Source organism: Sorex araneus, chromosome 1 (assembly GCF_027595985.1).
Source record: "Sorex araneus isolate mSorAra2 chromosome 1, mSorAra2.pri, whole genome shotgun sequence".
NCBI classification, from domain to species: domain Eukaryota; kingdom Metazoa; phylum Chordata; class Mammalia; order Eulipotyphla; family Soricidae; genus Sorex; species Sorex araneus.
Window position 1 is genome coordinate 385,584,662 of NC_073302.1, and position 20,046 is coordinate 385,604,707.

General features: G+C 41.1%; 1 protein-coding gene across 1 annotated transcript in view; it reads left to right on the forward strand.

The window, feature by feature from the left end:
- The first annotated feature begins 2,039 nt into the window (after positions 1 to 2,039).
- The window catches only part of PON2 (paraoxonase 2), a 32,442-nt gene continuing 14,435 nt past the window's right edge, over positions 2,040 to 20,046 (forward strand). Inside the window, exons 1-2 of the mRNA XM_004602196.2 lie at positions 2,040 to 2,320; positions 13,802 to 13,872. Of these exons, the coding sequence (XP_004602253.1) occupies positions 2,247 to 2,320; positions 13,802 to 13,872 (145 nt within the window). The 5' untranslated portion in view covers positions 2,040 to 2,246. The remainder of the gene's footprint in view (positions 2,321 to 13,801; positions 13,873 to 20,046) is intronic.

Consider the following 20,046-nt stretch of genomic DNA (forward strand, 5'->3'; position numbering starts at 1 on the left):
CAAAAAATAAATAAATAAATAAAATAAAGAAAGAAAAGAAAAGAAAAAGAAATTGGATCACTGTGAGATAAAGCATTACAAAGTTGTTAATGATTTGGTTTCAGTTATACAACATTTCAATATCCATCCCTCCACCAGTATACATTTTCCAACACCAGTGTCCCCAGTTTCTCTCCCACCATCCCCAACACCCCACCTTCACCCCTGAGACCACCTATATGACAGGCCTCTTTTCTCTCTCTCTCTCTCTCTCCTTTTCTGCATTATGATTTGTAATACAGATACTGAAAGATTATCATCTTTTCCCCTTTACCTACTTTCAACACTCAGATCTCGTTTTATATCACTGATCATCAGGGTGACAAGTCAAAAAAAAAAAAAACAATGAGATATCATCTCACATAACAGAGACTGGCACACATCCAAATGAACAAGAACAATCAGCGCTGGTGTGGATGTGGGGATAAAGGGACTTATGAGGTATGAAAACATACCTCATAAGCATTAGCAGTACTTGTAACTTTGTTATTAATGAAAGAAACCATTATTTTCATTAATTTGTGTTGCAGGTATTTAATAACATTTACAGTTATTATGGTTCGAATGATGTTAAACTTTGTTACTTACTCTTATTAACTAGTGCTCATTGCTTTACTGTATAAGTAAAACACAAACTCTTGTTGCGGTGGTGCCACACCCAGCTGTATTCAAGGCTTACGCCTGACTCTGTCTTCAAGGATCATCCCTGGCAGTGCTCAGGAGACCCTATGGGGTAACCAATCAAACCTGGGTAGACAGAGTGAAAGGCAGTAACCCCCTGTACTTTGATTCTATCTCCAGATCAGACTTCCATTTTGATAATTGCTTTTAACTGGCCTTCTTTGCAGTCCTGTACTTTTTATTCTAAAATCCATAGATATTCTGCCCTGTATTGTGTTCACTACTGTCAGAGGGGGTCAAGACTCACAAAAGCCTGTGCTTTCAAAGAACAACTATTTAGCTCTTGACATTCAAATACATTCTCATAATCCTTAGGCGAGAACCAGTAATACACACAGAAACAGAGGGAGCTTCTTTTATTTTCTGGTGTGACTTGGGTGTGGGTGGGGGACAGGTTAGAAACATTTAACCTGTTTGTAACCTGTTTGTATTTGAAAGGCTTTTTTAAATTGGTATTTCTTTTTTTTTTTCTTTTCTTTTCTTGGTCACACCTGGCAATGCACAGGGGTTACTCCTGGCTCTGCACTCAGGAATTACCCCTGGCAGTGCTCAGGGCACCATATGGGATGCTGGGAATAGAACCCGGGTTGGCTGCGTGCAAGGCAAACGGCCTACCCGCTGTGCTATTGCTCCAGTCCCAAGTTGGTATTTCTTGAAAATTGGCAATTGTGACCATTTCTGTCTACAACGTGTGGGTGGTAAACACTGTGGAAATCACTAGTTTATTTCAAGCATGTTCCAATCTATATCCGAGTGAATGGGTAAATTCATTTATATATATGCACACACATGTAGATATAGCGATACATATTTGTGTATATATATAGGTGTGTGTATATGTATATGTACATATATGTAGATAGGCACATACACGTTGGGATAGAACCCACGGCCTCATACTGCAAAGCATGGGTTCCATCTGAGCTACAGCTCCCAGTGAAGTCAAGTCACTCATTCTAATAAACTCAGTTTAGATCCCAAAGTTGTCTTGATCTTTAGCTCTTTAGTCCAGCAAAACCATTATTAGAAATTGAACATCTCTATCCCCACTCCTGTTATAAAAATTGACTCCAATGCGAAAAACTTCCAAGACCTGATCCACTATCTTATCTTGGGGTGGGGCATGGTAGGAAACGGGGGGGGGGGGGGCATCCAGAAGTTTCTTACAGGACCGAGGAGTAAGGAATGTCTTTGAAGACTGGGGAACTGAGACAGCTCTGCAGGTTGCCTGAGGTTATTTGTGGGAGCTGTTTGGGCAACGAGTGGGCAGGAATCCAAAGTTCGAAGGTCGCCTTTCGCTTGATGCGGGCGGGGGGACGGCAGCCCCGGGTCCCGGAAAGGTGCGGGGGAAGTAGGTTGGCGGAGACGGCGGCCGAGGGCGGAGCCCCCGCGGCCCCGGCAGGAACGCGGCCTAGGCCGGGGACGGGGCGGAGCGCGCACCCGCGCCTACCCGCCGAGCCGGGCAGCGGGCGCCGCCCACAGTGCTCCCCGGCCGGGCCCCGCGAGGCAACGCCGTATGCTGCACCATGGGGCGGGTGGTCGCGCTGAGTTTGATGGGGTTGGCGCTGGCGCTCCTGGGCGAACGATTCCTGGCACTCAGGTAGGTGGGGGCTGTTTGGGACCGAGCCATTCGAGCGCCGCTTTTCTCCCAGGACCCGCCCGGACCGCCAGTCCCCAAGCTCGGGGGACCAAAGGCTGCGACGGAGCGAGCAGGCCTTGGAGGGACTGTAGAACTGCAAGGCCCCGGGGAAGCTTCAGGCGTGCTCAGCTCCGCTGTTGTTTGTGCCACACCCTCCCTCTTACCCGCCCCTCCCCCCCCGCCCCGTTCCATTTGCACCCCCGGGACCCGATTCCCACCCTCTCCCCTCCCTCTTCCAGTAAACCTCAGCGCTGTTGGGCTGAAACTTTCTAGGAAGTTTGAGTCTTTGCTGCTTGCAAAGTTTTCTACGTTGATAGTCTAATAGCGATTCCCTTGTATTTTCTCTCGGGTTAACTGAAAAACAGAAAGGATTACTCGTGCATTTGAATGATGTTTTGTTTCAATGCAGTTTTGTTTCAAGTCATTCAAGTGCCCCAGCTCTTTGTTGTACACACAGCCTTGGTTTTTGAATAAGGTGGTTCTCTCTCCCTGCCCTGCAGAGTTTGGGAACTCTTCAGTTATCTCATTTTGGCACAAAGCCGCAGTTCTTACATCAGGTCCTATTTATCTGTAGACTTGAAACTCGGAGGCCAGAATGCTCTATCTAGGACAAACCTTCTCTACCTTACATTTCAGTTATAAAGGGGAAAAAAGGTGGCGGTATATGTCATAGATTCTAAATGATCAACTCAGATTTTATAAACTGCATGCAAAATAATTTTAAAAATCATGAAAACTACTTTCTGTAGTGTGCTTTCCAAGGCCCCTTGTAATAAAGTAAGGCCTGTTTCTTACTCCTTAAAAAGTGTGCCTTGGGGCCAGAGAGATAGTACAACAGGTAAGATGCTTGCTTTACCAACCCTCAGTAGCATAAGTGGTCCCCTAAGCTGCCAGGAGCACAAAGGCAGGAGTAAGCCCTGAGCACTCTCCCCCCAGGCCCCAAAATAAAATTGCCCTTACCCCCCAAATTAACTTATTATAAGGGATGAGAGAATAAAGCAAAACTCTAAATAAGGATGTTCAGGTCAGATACAAGTATATGAACCTCTGTGAGTTAAATCAAAATACTACATTGAAGGTAAAGTTGTAGAGGGAGAAAGGAATTAATTTGGTTTGGCCTTGAAGGATAGGTGAGATGCATATGAGAATCAAGGAGGCCATGCCGATGAACTGAAATATGAACAAAAGGAAAAAGTGAGGGATTGAGAAGAGATGTAACAGCCAGGATTTGAAGGGAGCATAGAATAAGGGATAAGAATAGTAGGCATGGGCCAAGGGCAGGCTTTGAGGTTAAACATAAATGGGCAGTTGGGGCCTGTTTTGATAGGCAAAGAATACAATGTTTATTGGGAGCTTTTGAAAATGAAGACGGGAACCTATTTAACTATGTACATGGAGCCTGATTGTTCTGAGTTACAGACCAAAGCCAGTAGAGATGAGGATGGAGCTTGGTGTGTTAACAGGGCATCTCCCTCTGGGCTGCACTTTGGGATCTCTTAGAAGGCTGATGTCTGGGTTTTCAGTTAGCTGGAGTGGTACCCAAACATGGATAGTTGCGTTTTTTTGTTGTTCTGTTTGTTTTCATTGGTTTTTGGGCCACATTAAGCTGTCCTGAGCCAACACTCCTGGCATTGTTTGGGAACCATTTGCAGACCTCTGGGACCTTACATAGTGCTAAGGATGGAGCTAAAGTTGATCCCATGCAAAGCAAGCACCTTAGTCCCTGTATTCTTTCTGGCCGAAAATTATAGCTACTTTTTAACCCAAAGGAGTTCTTAGGATAATTCTAAAATGCAGGTAAAAGACCGAGGGTGATAGTATAATGGGTAGTGCCCTTAACTTGCACAAGGTCAACCAGGTTCAATCCTGACACACAGATGATCCACTGAACCCCAAAGGAGTCAACCCTGAGTTCAGAGCCAGGAGTATGCCCCAAGCACTACTGGTTGTACCCACCTCCAGCAAAAGTTAATTAGTAAAATGTAGGTAAAGATGGTAAGTACCAGAATAGAGTAAATGGATATACAGTTAAGGTACTGTAGCAGGAAAGAATAACAAGGTTCTAAGTCCAGAAGCCCAGGGTTGAAATAAGGAAGCCAAAGGTGATGTTACTGTACCTCTTCCTAGTACCTGCTCTGCAGTACTGTGCTTACTACTTTTTTAAACAGTAAATAGAACACAAAGGGGAAAAAGAAGGGCTGGAAGGGGGTTAGAATTGTGGGAGGAATTCTTTCTGATAAGAAATGCACATGACATCTTAGTTTTCCTGTTAGGTAAGTGCCCATTACATTTTGTGGATGATTTTTTGTTTTGTGTTTGTTTTGGGGCCACACCTTGCTATGTTCAGGGGTAGTCCTGACTCAGGAATCACTCCTGGCAGTGCTGGGGACACTATCTGGGATGCTATGGATCAAACTATGCATGCTATGGATGCATGCAAGGTAATCACCCTACCCACTCTGCTCAATCTCTCCTGCCCTAGAGTTGGATGATTTTGTATAATTTGTCCAGCTTTCATTTTCAAAGGCAAGATGAACAAAATTCACAGGCTTCTAATATACAGATCACCAGTGTGGAAAGTTATGTTCTCAATTAATAATTTTTACCCATCTTAATTTAGTATTACCCATCTTAGATTCGTATCTTAAGTCTCTAGTTTTAACTCTCTTGGAGTGATAAATTTTACAATTGTGGGGCTGGAGCACAGCGGGTAGGGTGTTTGTCTTGCACGCGGCCGGCCCAGGTTTGATTCCCAGCATCCCATATGGTCCCCTGAGCACCGCCAGGAGTAATTCCTGAGTGCAGAGCCATGAGTAATCCCTGTGCATTGCCGGGTGTGGACCCCCCCCCAAAAAAAGCAAAAAAAAGTTACAATTGCAAAACTATTAAAAAAATAAATGAGGGGCTGGAGCGATAGCACAGGGGGTAGGGCGTTTGCCTTGGATGCAGCTGACCCGGGTTCGAATCCCAGCATCCCATATGGTCCCCTGAGCATCGCCAGGAATAATTCCTGAGTGTAGAACCAGGAGTAACCCCTATGCATCGCCGGGTGTGACCCAAAAAGCAAAAAAAAAAAAAAAAAAGTAAATGAAATTTATTGGCATAGTCATGCCTGATAGGTCATGCACGTTCATTTATTAATTCTCTCTATTTCTTTTGGGGAGCTGTACTTAGTGGTATACCACTTGTTCCCGACTCTGTGCTCAGATGTCACTTCTGACAGAGTTCAGGGGGCTATACTGGGTGCCAGAAATCAATTCTGAGTTGGTCACATGCAAGGCAAGTCCCTACCTGCTTTACTATCCCTCTGGCCTCTATATTCTCTTTGGAAAGACCTGAGGATAGTATACTTTGTTGAGAAGAAATACAACATAAATAAATTTGTTGGGGTATGGCTTTACTGGATAGTTGAGGCCCCATATTAGCAGATATGGGATATTGGGATGGCAGGGGTGTGGCCATATTTTGCAAATAATAATTATGCAGGCCACCCACTTAAAATCAAATTTCAGGTAAGCAAGAAATCATTTTTTAAAATTTAAGCATATTGCCACATTTGGCTCACAATTATATTAAAACAACATCCATTATCTGAAATTCTGGGAACTCTATGATTTATTTGGCAACCTTAGGACTGCACAATACCAGATGCCTACCATTGAGAGCTTAAGGTCAGGTGCGTAGTTTCTCTTTTAAGTCTATTTCAAGACATTCTGTTTTCAACTTTCCATAAGGCAAAGCTTTTTGATGAAGCAGAAACTTTTCTTTTCCCCTCTTTCATCTGCTGTCAGTTGTTCCATTTTTCTGATTTTAGAATTAATCTATGATACTGGCATTATTTCTCCTCCACATATCCACAAACCTCCAACTTGAATTTCAGATAATTATTCTTTTTTCAATAAAAGTATGTTCCAGATAGCTAAATGAACTCCTTGTTGTCAGTTTCCTTCTGAACGGTCTGGTTTCTGGCATTCAAGGGGAGAATGGCATGTATCTGAAGCTTTCCCACAACTTCTTACTTGAGAAAAATAAAAAACACACACAACTATCCCCAGGCCAGTTGCTTCTTGTTTGAAAGTACACACCCTTGAATGATTCATGCAACTTCAGCGTACTAAAGATCCATACTATGGATCCATGTGTGGGCCTGAATATTTTGAAGAATGTCAGCTTTCTGCTTTGGCCTAACACCTTTTACTTCACAGCTGTTAACTGACTCTTCCAACAAGTACCTCGGCTGCCTTTGAACAGGGTTGGAGAGTTGGTCTTTTTTTTTTTTTTTTTTTTTTAAGAAACAAACCAAAACCAAAATAACCAAAACCAACACCAAAGCCAACCCCCCCCCCCACCGAACACAGCAAAATACCTTTCTTCTGTTTTTTGTTTGTTTGTTTGGTGTGATTACTCTGTATTGGTTTCTATGTCAAAGTGCCAGAAGTTCTTTCTACTAAACTAAAATGTAGATTTATTAACATTTGGAAAGAAAGCCTTTCTGCATTCCTTTTTTGCTTTTATATGGTTTTTCACCTCTGTCTTCCTTTCTAGATTCTGTGTTGAAACTGAGGCTTTCTGGAGGAAAGTTCCTAGTAACCCAGAAGTTGGTAACAATTTAGTTGTGTCAAGAATGAGTATTCAGCCTGAATGTACTCTAAACTAGGTCTTCTGATTCCAAATAGAATTTGTGCTAGTTCCCCACAATTTCGTACTTTCTCTACCAAGGGGGGCCAATTTTCCCAGCTTTTACTTGTCTGTGCAAAAATTCTTGGTTATCACGTTGCAAGCTTGACAGTGCTGATGGGAGGGGATTTCTTGAAGTTTTGATGTTCTGTATTTAAAAGATAAAACCCTATCAGTTGTTTGTAAATGTAAAGGCAATGTAAATGTAAAGTGAGATACAGAACAAAGTAATACCTGTTCTTGATGGTGAGCTCCCAGTTAGCAGTTGGTGCTGCAGCCTGGACAGTAATACCAGATTGTCCTCATGAGCCAGTGCCTCAGTTTGCTCAGGAGTTCTGGCAGGCTCATGCTGTTCCCCAGTGAGAGAACTGGAGATAGAATTGAATGACTGCTTTTGTAAGGCGAAGGCTTTGCTCATGATTTGTGGCCAGAAAGCCTGAATGAATTTCCTTATCACACCTGAGAGCTGGAGCGATAGCACAGCAGGTAGGGCGTTTGCCTTGCACGCGGTCGACAGGGGTTTGATTCCTCCATCCCTCTCGGAGAGCCGGACAAGCTACCGAGAGTATCCCGCCTGCATGGCAGAGCCTGGCAAGCTACCCATAGTGTATTCGATATGCCAAAAACAGTAACAACAAGTCTCACAACGGAGATGTTACTGGTGCCCGCTCGAGCAAATCGATGAGCAATGGGATGACAATTACTCATTACACCTGAGACGAGAACTAGTTCACATTTCATTGCTAGTGAACTGCTTTGTAGGTTAAGTAATAAAACCACTTGCTCCAAAATGCAACTGTGAGGAAGAAACATTTGAATTCATTCATATAAAATGCTAGAACAATGCCAGACCCAATTTAAGGCTTCCACAACTATTACTTTTGATGACAGTAATGTTTAGGCAGGAATTTTTAGATTTGCTTCTGCAGTGCATCCCTTTGGGCAGTTTGATGAAGTTTTGACTCAACATAATTTTATGTGCATAAGAAATGCACAAGATTATCAAACAGGCTTAAATATGAATTAATTTAATACTAAGTTAAATATTTATGTTCTATCATTAAAATAATCATTAAAAGTCTAATAAATTATGTATTACTGTATCACTGCATCCCGTTGCTCATCGATTTGCTCGAGCGGGCGCCAGTAACATCTCCATGTGAGACTTCATGTTACTGTTTTTGGCATATCGAATACGCCACAGGTAGCTTGCCAGGCTCTGCCATGCGGGCGAGATACTCTCGGTAGCTTGCCGGGCTCTCCGAGAGGGGCGGAGGAATCGAACCCGAACCCAGGTTGGCCATGTGCAAGGCAAACGAGATACCTGCTGTGCTATCGCTCCAGCCCAATAAATCATGTAACATCATGTTTTTTTTTATAAGCAGACTAAACTTTTACTAAGGCCTAAGCAAAACCTTAAAAAGCTCTAGAGGGAGGCCAGAGCGATAGTACAGTGGGTAGGGCGTTTGTTTACCTTGCACTCATCCTTCCCAGGTTTGATCCCCAGCATCCCATTTGGTTCCCCGATCACTGCCAGGAGTAATTTCTGAGTGCAGAGCCAGGAGTAACTCCTGAATATTGCAGGATGTGACCCAAAAAGCAAAGGAAAAGAAAAAGATCTAGAGGTAGTTGAGTATCTGACTATTGATAATTTGATGTGGCCTTGATTGTTCATGTCATTTGGAGACATATGTAGCAACTGAAATCACCATCATTGTCACTGTCATCCCGTTGCTCATTGATTTGCTCAAGTGGGCACCAGTAACATCTCCATCTTGAGACTTGTTACTGTTTTTGACATCGAATATGCCACAGGGAGCTTGCCAGGCTCTGCTGTGCGGGCGGGATACTCTCGGTAGCTTGTCAGGCTCTCTGAGAGGGGTGGAGGAATCAAATCCGGGTCAGCCACTTGCAAAGCAAACGCCCTACCGCTGCTGTGCTATCACTCCAGCCCAGCAACTGAAGTGTTATATAATAATGTTTTTTTTTTTTTTTTTTTGGTGTTGGAACCATACCTGGCAGTGCTCAGAAGCCATGACCAGCTCTGTGCTGGAGGGTGAAGAGTTGGTCCCTTTGGTACTGAGAGGACCAGTGAGAATTAAGTGGGGGTCTCTCACATGTGAAGCAGTGCTGAACCATTGAGCTCTGTCTCTGACCCCAGCAATGACTGTAATTTGTATTAGTGACAACTCTGAGCTACTGGTAATTCTGTGCCTTGTTTTCTGCACTTACCAACAAAGGAAATTCTCGATTGTGGTTACAGCTTTAAATAAAGATGTATTTTTCCCATTCAGAATGTTCGTGGGTTTTTTTGCCACTCAGTTTTGTACATGAACTACTTGAGTGTCACTGGATCCCAATTTAAGAAACATGAGGTAACATTTCTGCTGGGGATCATTGGAGAAATGAATGTTGACTCTTTTGAAGAAAGGCAGTGTTTACTCTCTTGTGTAATGAACATAATCAGAGCTAAAAGAAAAATAACCAGAATTTAATTTAAAAAAGGATGTGATTAAAAACAAAACCAGCAAAGGAACCTAGATCAGAGAAGGCAGATAGTTTTCTTCTTGAGCATCCATTTTAATAAACCAGGAGTGGTTGTCTCGAGCCCTGTATCTGAAGCGGGTTCTGGGTTCCAAGGAAAGCCAGCTGTGATTGGGAATAAATGTGTGCAGAATGGTTCTGACTCTGAGTCTCTGACCTACTTCATTCATAAGCATGCCAAGGACATAAGGATAGGGAGCAAAGAGAGCGGCTTGAGAACACATCCACTGAGTGATTGAACTGATTGAACGTATCAGTAAACTGATTCTTTTATTTTTGTTCTTTGATTCTTTGCTGTTAGCGTTTTGTTCTCCAATGTGTTGAGGTTGCCACAGTCCCAAGTATGTATGTTCAAGTGGTAAGGGGTACAGTGTCCGTTGACTCTTTACTTGTGTTTTGCCCCTTGTGTCAAGAAAAAAAAATTTTATTTAAATTAAAAGTCTAGGTCTATACACCTAGAAATAAAGAATGCTTGGAAAACAAACATTTGGCATACCTGCCTCCATAGCGGAGAGTGGCATGGAAGAAAAGTGCTTACTAAGTATGGCTGTAGGTTTATCAGGAGGATTTGCTTAATCCAGAAACTAAGTTTAATTGGTAGGAAACTGATACTTTTGTCAGCCACTCCCTCACCCCACTGCCTTGCAATTTTCTACTGATACTCTTTAGAAGGCCGATAAATACTAACACTCTCGTAAGCCATGTTATCTCAATAATCATAAAGTTCAGGTTTTTACAAAGAATTTTAATGATGGTTCAGAAAAGAAACAGAATTCTCATCATAAAGATAGAAAAAGTTCTTTGATTAACTCAAAGTCCCACAGTCACAGCTCCCATATCTTGAGGTGATGTTGTGCAACTAAACTAGATGATAACAATGGACACATCAGCAACATGTAATCTTTAGTCATTTGTGCAAACTTGAGTTGGCTCTGAAAAGTGCACTGTAGTAAATTGCTGAACATGTAACATCACATTACCTTGATTTTATTTAATTGTTACAGACTATCTTTGAAACAGGTAGTTAACAATCATCATGATCTCTATTTTTTGTATAGTCAAATGGACATAATAGCAATGTTCTATAAAATCAACACATAAACCAGCATGTGATGCAGAAAGTTGATGAAATTGCAGATGATACTTGTCCCTGTATCTCTTTCCTGAATTATTTATCATTAGCAGAACCTTGGAGTTCATCTTGGCTACTTTCCCCTTTTTTTATACGTAGAAAAAAAATGAAGGCCTCTAGGAGGTATGGCGGATCCTTTTCATACTTTATGTAGAATTGCTAGATTGTCACTTTGAGGAAGAAAACAAATTAAAGCTGTGAGTTCTGTTTTTTGTATGCCAGAGGTACCTCAGAGAGTAGGTGTTCAGCCTGAATTAGGTGCGTATTGATGCAAAAGTAGCTGAGTATAGTTTTCAAATTTCTGAGCAGATTTTACATAAAATTGTTAATAATAAATCGTTTAAGATAGCACAGCAGGTAGGGCATTTGTCTTCTCATGGCTGACCTGGGTTCGATTCCTTCGCCCCTCTCGGAGAGCCTGGCAAGCTACCGAGAGTGTCTCACTGCATGGCAGAGCCTGGCAAGTTACCCATGGCGTATTCAATATGCCAAAAACAGTAACAACAAGTCTCACAGTGGAGATGTTACTGGTGCCCGCTCGAGCAAATCGATGAGCAGCGGGATGACAGTGACAGTGATATATTGAGAGTAAAGTCCTTTATTTTATCTCCAGCTCTAGATTTTCTTTTGGAATGCTATCTTGACTATGGTATTTTTTAAAATGTTTCCATAGATTTATTATTTATATAGCCCTGTAACCACAGAGTTTATGGAGTATTTAGTTGGAATTCTTGTCCCTGATTTTTCTTGGGACTCCCTTCATATGCTATGAAGTAATAGTTAATAATATTTTTAATGAGAATGTTAACTGATTAAAATATGAACTTCAACTGTGAATGAAAAGATGCACTTAAAAGCAAAAAAGCAAGATTGAGTTATTAATCTTTCCAGTGACTGCAACCTTGCTGCTCAAGTTAAAATACAGACCTCAGCCTGGAGATAGCACCTGGGTAGTGAGTGCACTCGTCTTGCACTAACCTGGGTTCCATCCCCTGCACCCTGAGATTGCCAGGAGTAAGCTCTGAGTGCAGAGCCAGGAGTAAGCCCAGAGCACTGCCAGATGTGACCCAAAACAAACAAAACATAGATCTCTTTATTCCTTTTAAATTACAGGAGTAAATGAGGGAGGAGGTTCTAGAGTGTAGAGGTCAGGAAAGTCAGATCACTTCTGAGTCAGTTTCCTCCTTCCTAAAATAGTGATTATGAAGACAGCATCGCACTGTCCTAGCACTGATGTCCCATTGTTCATGGATTTGCTCAATCGGACACCAATAACGTTTCCATTGTGAGACTTGTTACTGTTTTTTGGCATTGAATACACCAGGGGTAGCTTGCCAGGCTTATGAGGAAAACTCCTTCAATAGCTTTTTTTTTTTTTTTCTGGTTTGGGGCTACTCTCTGTGAGGTACCCAGGACACACTCCTGGGTATGCCTGGGGAGTCTCGGGGTCCGAAGGGGATCAAAGCATGCATCCTAGCTGTTACCCTCATAGGTGTGTTAGGTGTGTTTTAAGAATAAAATTAACTTCTTTTTGGTGGGGGGGAATTATTTAGGTCAGTGGCAGACTCAATTGTAACTGTAAAGTGATTTCCTGTTCCTACCCACGATTTTCAGTCACAGCGTTTTCTTCATCACCAGATTTACTGCAGTTACTACTTTAGTTAAAAATGGATTCTTAAACAAGTTCAACTTATTTTTTGTTTCACTTTTACACTTTGTTTTTTTTGCTCTTTGGGTCACACCTGGCAATGCACAGGGGTTACTCCTGGCTCTGCACTCAGGAATTACCCCTGGCAGTGCTCAGGGGACCATATGGGATGCTGGAAATCGAACCCGGGTCGGTTATGTGCAAGGCAAATGCCCTACCTGCTGTGCTATTGCTCCAGACCCACTTTGTTGTATTTTTATATCAATATTTTCTGTATTTTTAATTGTATTGCCTTTTCTTTATTGCTACATTGCTTCAAGAAACTGGCTATTTGTATTGTGACTTCAGATGTCTACTAGAATACACTTGAGTTAGAAGCTTTACAGTTGACATCCATTGCCAAGATACAGATTAGCCACCTCTTGTTATTAATTCTGTCTCTCTAGGGTAGACTTTCTCCCCTTTTGCTGAGAAACCAGTAGCCTTCCCCGTAGTAGGAGTCTAGAAGTCAGCTGTCAAGAATATAAATAGGAGAGAGACAAGCGGCAAATTGTTATTTTGTCTGTAAAGTGTGTTATGTGTGAACCACTTTACAAAAATCTAAACTACTCTGCAAGCACTATTGTTATTATTTATAACTTAGAGAACAGGAAGAGAGTGAGAGACAAAGAGAACAGCTGAGGAGCTGGCAAAGCCTGTAGTGACCTTCAAAACTACAGACCCTTCATGTGCTTGCCTAAGCTGCTCCGGGTCCTTTATTCTAGGGTGGACACGCAGGGGGAAAGTATTTTATTAGAGCTCAACCATTTCTGACTACTCTTTTACTTGAGACTTCTTGAAATAACTGCAGCTAATTTTGTTAAATTAGTTGGTGCTTTCTGGCCTGTTCACCTTAATAAATAGAATTATGGAATGAGACCTTTTACTTTATAGATTTTTCTAAAAATTGAAGTAACAATGTGTAGGTTTCTTTGTTATTTCTCAGTAAACATTTGTCTTTTAACTATAAAAGCCATTATCTTTTGGACTTCTTTTGGTTACCATGTCATTTTGCAGAGGGTCTAAGCATTTAAAAACACCACTTTTTTTTTTTTTTCCCCCTCTTTCGGGTCCTCAGAAGGAAGACAGGGCTTCTGACTTAAATCAGGAACTCAGTCCACGACTCCAAAACTGTGAGAATATTTGACCTCATGCTATATTTTTGTTTGCATAGGGACTTGCAGTAGACATTTTATTTGGTGTCTTTCTTTTGGCCCATGTCCATGGATAAAACTTTGTGGTATGCATTTTTTGTTTTAAATCAATTTCAGCAATATTTTATTATGCTGTTCTTGTTTTTCCTTGTATCTGCTTTAGACTTATGCTACTTTATATATTGCTGTAGACTAATTAAACCTTTTCAGTAAGGAATATATAAACAGATTTTATTCTTTCAAAACAGAAGTCGACTTAAAGCCTCCCGAGAAGTAGAGTCCATAGACCTTCCAAACTGCCACCTGATTAAAGGAATTGGTACGTATAAGAAGATGCTTGTTTCACCTTGGCAATCACCACTACAAAGCTCCTCAATAGTATTTTGGCAAGTAATTACTGCTTTTCAGCAGACAGATCACATTAGAGCCACAAAAACCTCTGTAGTCAATCTCTTTTGATTTCATATACCTTGTATTTTTTTCTCTTATTCCCACTGTAATTCATTAATTACATGTATATCTCTGTTTATTGCTTTATTTCTTTGTTGTATAGTGACTTTTCTGACTTATTTTATAAAGTCTATGTTCTTTGTCATTTGTGGCTACTGAAGTATGTGTTATGTTATCCTGACATATGTTAGGAGGAAGGGAAGTTGTTTAATTGGAAAATGAAAATCTCTCTACAAAATCCCCCTCTCTTCACAGAAATTATCACAGAGATAGTTTACTTTCATCTTTTCTGATGATTTTTTAGTACAAATGCAAACAGATATATGTATATGATAAATATCTATTTCTTTTTGAAAATGCAGTATAATAAAGTATTCTGCAAATATGCTTTACTTGTAACAACAGTATGAACAACATTGCACATCAACATGTGCAGATTTACCTATCTTTTTCATATTTTCAGGTACCATCATTCATCTGTCCTGTCCTCAATGCACAGATTTTGCAACTATAAATAATCAGTGAGGACCACTATGCATAGCTTTATATTTATTCATCTATTTGATAGTAATAAGATGGTTATTCATAAGCATCCATGTTTAACGTTTTAATGCACATAAGTAAATTGCCCTTGAGTTGGTCACACTCAACAACCATATTACCTCATTCACTCCAGATAGTACTCTTAGCAAAAGCATAGGAGCAACCTTTCTCTGGGTCACATCCAGAAAGGTTTTACTTCCATAAGAAAAAAGTTTTAAAAACAACATTTTCTATTTCAAAGTTTCTTCTAGTTCTTTGTGCACCTCTCATTATTTTTCCATCTGTTTGCTATATGCCTGCTTCTCCCCCTTTTGCTACATTTGCTGGTCTCTCTTTCCTTTCATCCATCCTCCTTCCCTTCTTTCTCCTAGCACTACTGCCTGAAACTCAGCAGGAAGAAGCCCAATCACACTAGATACTAGACTAAACTAATCTGTGCTCAGTAGTGTAGATGGATTAGTACTAAAGTTATCTGGAGCTCCAAGAAATTCAACAACTTCATCCTACCTTCTGGCTGCAGTCACAAAGACCCCCTCAACACTGGTCACTAAGCAAAAAACAGATGGCATGTCTGAGGAGTGTTGTTCAAGCTTGAGAGGTTGAGCCCCTGATATTTGAGGTTACTTTTGCTGCTGAAATAATAATTGTCAAGTAATTAGCCTGTGTGGTCCTGTGTATCCTACCTTCTATGAATTCAAATCTCAGAGAAGACAGTAGAGCCAAATTTCAGGACAAACTGCCAGATATATTGTTGTTATAACTCACAGAGATGGTGGGTTCCTTGGAGAGAAACAAGCACAACAACATTTGTATTCTAAACAATCATCTGTCTGTGTTTGTGACCTTTATGTTGTGATGTGTGTGAGCTGCTGTCTGGAATGGGGAAGAATGAGGAACTGTGTCACCTATGGCCCCTCTTGCGAAGTGTTTAATGCCTCTGAGGCACTTCAAAAGGCAACAGAGCGGAGACGATGAGTGATTAAAAGCACATTTGGGATACATTTTTATACCTAATTAGAACTGTGTTTTTGTTTCTTTGTCTTTTGATTTTGTTTGACTAGCACACACTTTAAGAACATTTGTTGAATGCCATTAGTGATGCATAATGGTTAATAATTTATGGTTAGATATTGTGAGCAACAGTTGTTTACTAAGTGATTTGTGGTTATAAAGAGTAATTATATCCTGGGCATACATTCCCATATTGAAAAAAAAGAAACTTTATGATAGATAGTAAAGAGAGAGAGGTTCTCTCTTATACTGTCCACTTTGGAAGTAGTAATAAACCATGCACCTGAGGAAAACTGATCCCATCAAGAGATAAGACCAGTTCTCTCTTTCTCTTCATTTACACTTGCAAACGGTAATACTATATTCATTTTGCTGAAATGAACATTTTGAAACTTTTGAGATTGGTTATGCTCACCGCAGTGTTGAGATGTTTATGGCTATTCAGGGACAAAGGCTGATGAAGCAACACAATTGTTTTCAACACATATACTGCACGTATCTTAGCCAAAAGGCCAAGAATCGATTGTCTTGAACATAATTCTATCTTGATAAAATAGCTAGAGCTCCAGTTGTCACCGTGCACAACCAGAAGGATTTTAAAGAAGAGTTCACATGGATATTACTTTTACTTTATTATTGGAGGGAGGTTTGACCACCCCCAGTGATATTCAGGTACTATTCCTAGTTCTGTGCTTAGGAGTGACCCCTGGTGCAGTGCTTGGGGGACCATACATGGTTCTAGGAACTTGAACTAGTGTTGGCAGGATGTAAGACAAGGGCCATATAACATCTTATTATCTCCCCAACCCACTTTTTCTTTATTTTACCAGTAGTTGCTTTCATCTTTTATTCTCACATTCCTTTGGCCTGAACTTAGAGAAAGGGTTGTAAGCAAGGGTAGTAAAGAGTTAACAGCTCCATTACTGTCTATTATAACCAAGAAAGAAGATGAGAGTTTGAACATTGGGGAGCAGCTGGTCATTTCTGCAGCAGACAATTGCTCAAAGAATGTAGAGTGGGCAAGAGAGATAGCACAGTGGGTAGGACCCTTGTCTTGCATGTAACCAACCAACCTGGTTACATGTTGGTTCTCAGCATCCAATCTGGTCCCCTGAGTTTCTGACAAGGAATGATCCCTGAGTGCAGAACTAAGTACCATCAGGTGTGGCCCACCTCCTCCCGAATTAATTTTTAGAAAATATAAGAAGGGATTGAAATCAGCTGTACTAAATAAACTTTCTAGAGGAAGTGAGTCCATCTCCCACCCTCTTTGTAATTGTTGCAAGGACCAGGGGTCTCACACACCTTTTGTTGTGGCATTTGCCAGGGATCACATACTTTAGTTGTGCTGCCACCACACGCACTTGGTGAAGGCAACACTCATTTAGTTGTGGCAACATGATTCAGTATCCAGTGGGGGTCACCATGGTGTCTCCATATGGATCAATTGGGGTTATTCCTGACCACAGTGTGCAAACACCTTTAGTTGTGGTGCTCACTGAGGGTTGTACACGTCAGTTAGCAGAGCTGGCACACACACGACTGCAGTGTGCCAGAGAGCACACGCTGCCCCAGTGACCAGGGCTCCCAGAGAGCAGAACAACAGGGACCACACTCAGCACGAGTGTGTGGCAGGGTTATGGAATTCAGCCCTTGCTTGCACTTCAGGCAGTTTTTGCTACTGAAATGACTCAGGAAAAGTAGGAGGGGAACCTTAGAGAAAGCGTGATTTTGTTTTCGGTTTTGGGGCTACATTTAGCAGTGCGCAGAACTTATACATAACTACATTCAGGGATCATTCCTAGAGATACTTTGGGTACCTTAAGCTGTACTGAGTATCAGACCCAGGTCTGCCACATGCAAGGCGCTAAGCGCCTTATCTGCTGTATAATCTCTCTGGCCCATGAATATATTTCTGTGGCTCTTTGCCATTAATCTGTTTTTCTCTTTCTTTCATCTCTTCATCTTTCCTTCCTTCCTTCCTTCCTTCCTTCCTTCCTTCCTTCCTTCCTTCCTTCCTTCCTTCCTTCCTTCCTTCCTTCCTTCCTTCCTTCCTTCCTTCCTTCCTTCCTTCCTTTTCTTTGTGATAAGTGTTCAGCTCTTTTCCCTGTGTTGTTTGTTAGTTTGTTTAATGGAGTTTGTATTTTTGCACTTGAATTTTTGGGGCTCCTTTTGCATTTTGTATATTAGTTCTGTATCAGATGTATAGTACAGATATTTTCTCCCATCAAGCAGCATGCTATTTTTTTTTCAGTCATGGTTTCTTTTGCTGTGCAAAAGGTTTTTAGTTTGACATAAGGCCATTTGTTTATTTTTGCTTTTATTTTCCTTGCCCTTATTGTTAAATCCTTGAATATATCACAGAAGCCCATATCTGAGTGTTTTGCTGTGTTTTTTCCTAATGTATTTTATAGTTTCAGATCTAACCCAGAAGCCTTTAATTCTTTTGATATAACTTTTGTATATGCAGTGAGTTAGTGACCCAGTTTCACTCTTTTGCATTTAACTTCAGGTATCCCAGAATTCTGAATGGGGTGATAGCACAGCCGGTAGCGTGTTTGCCTTTCACGCGGCTGACCCTGGTTCGATTCCTTGGTCCCTCTTAGAGAGCTTGGCAAGCTACCTAGAGTATCCCGCCCCTACAGCAGAGCCTGGCAAGCTACCCGTGGCATATTTCATATGCCAAAAACTGTAACAATAAGTCTCACAATGGATATATTACTGGTGCCCGCTTGAGCAAATCAATGAGCAGTGGGATGGCAGTGACAGTGACAGTGATCTCAGAATTATTTACTGAAATTTACCTTTCTTCACTTTATAATTTTTATTCCATTATCATTAATTAACTATCCAGATATATAGGATTTAATTCTGGATTCTAAAGTCTGTTTCACTGAGCTACGTGTCTATTTTCTTGCCAGTACCATATTGTTTTAATTCTGATAGCTTTGTAGTACAGTTTTCAATCAGGGAGAGTGATACCTCTATTCTGTGTTTGTTTCACGATCTCTTTAAATCATAGGGGTCTTTTGAGGTTTCATATGAAATTCTATAACAAGTTGTTTCTATTTCCGTACATAATGTCGTTGGAGATTAAATAGGAATTGCATTGAATCATTGTAATGCTCAAAATAGAATGGCCATTTTTACAGTGTTAATCCTTCCAGTAAGGAATATGGAATATCTGCCTTCTTGAGCAATTTGCTTTACCTTTCAAAAGTAGTGCATTCCTTTTGTGCAGGAGCACAAGGATTTCCTCCACAATGCTCATGGGTTTAGGAGATACTTTAAATGGTTCTCAGACAGTTTGGCTGGATGGCACAAGGCTAGGTTTTGAGGATACAGTGCAGCTCGAGCTCTTTGGAGTCAGGGACCATGAGGGCTATACCCCTAAGTGCTGGTGGGGAGGGGGCATCAAAAAAGCCACACTCGGGGCTGGAGCAATAGCACAGTGGGGAGGGCGTTTGCCTTCCACTCGGCCAACCCGGGTTCGATTCCCGGCATCCCATATGGTCCCCTGAGCACCGCCAGGAGTAATTCCTGAGTGCAGAGCCAGGAGTGACCCCTGAGCATCGCCAGGTGTGACCCAAAAAGCAAAAAAAAAAAAAAAAAAAAAAAAAAAGCCACACTCATTGGTACTCAGAGAACCACAGTATGGCAAGGACCAAACCAGGGCCCTGGGCATAGTGCGCTGTTATTACCACAACCCCAGAAAGTACATTTAAAATTTATTTTTTGATTTGTGTCATACCTGGCAATACTCAGGGCTTACTTCTGATTCTGCACTCAGGGATCATATGTGGTGGGCTTCAGGTCAATTTGGGTGCAAGAGTTTGACCCCAGGTAGGATACAGGCAAGGCAAAGTCTTTGCAGTGGTGGGTAGATGCCGTGCCCAGTGGTGCACTGGGCCTACTTCTCACTCTGTGCTCAGAGATCACAGCCTGTTGAATAGAGGGACCTTATGTAATGTGGAGAGAGATCAAACCAGGGTCTTCTGCAGGTGAGGCAAGTGTCTAACCCCTACACTGTCTCTTCAATCCAGAAAGTATATTCTTCACCATAAAATAAGATAGAATACTGCATAGTAGATATATAATACATATAATCTATGAGATAATTTAACACAATTATAATGAACTTGGTATCTAATATACTTAATCTGTGTTAGCTTCAATTAATACTGGTACTGCTTACAGTTATCAATGAATTATAGAAGAAAAAATTTCCAGTATTTACTGTTGTAGCAATTACAGCAAATAAGTCATATGAAATGATAAAAGCCTATTGTAGTAATGGCTGTTGAAGAAGAGAAAACTAGAATTGGAAAATAATCTAAAGAAAGATACAGATAAAATTTACTTTTTAAATTAGAGTTAGGTAATTGGATTAATCATAAGCTAATACGATTGAAATCTTAAAAAATGTCCTTCATTCTTACGAAATACTATTATTTGTAGAAAAATTAAAGATATAAAGAAAATGACTCAA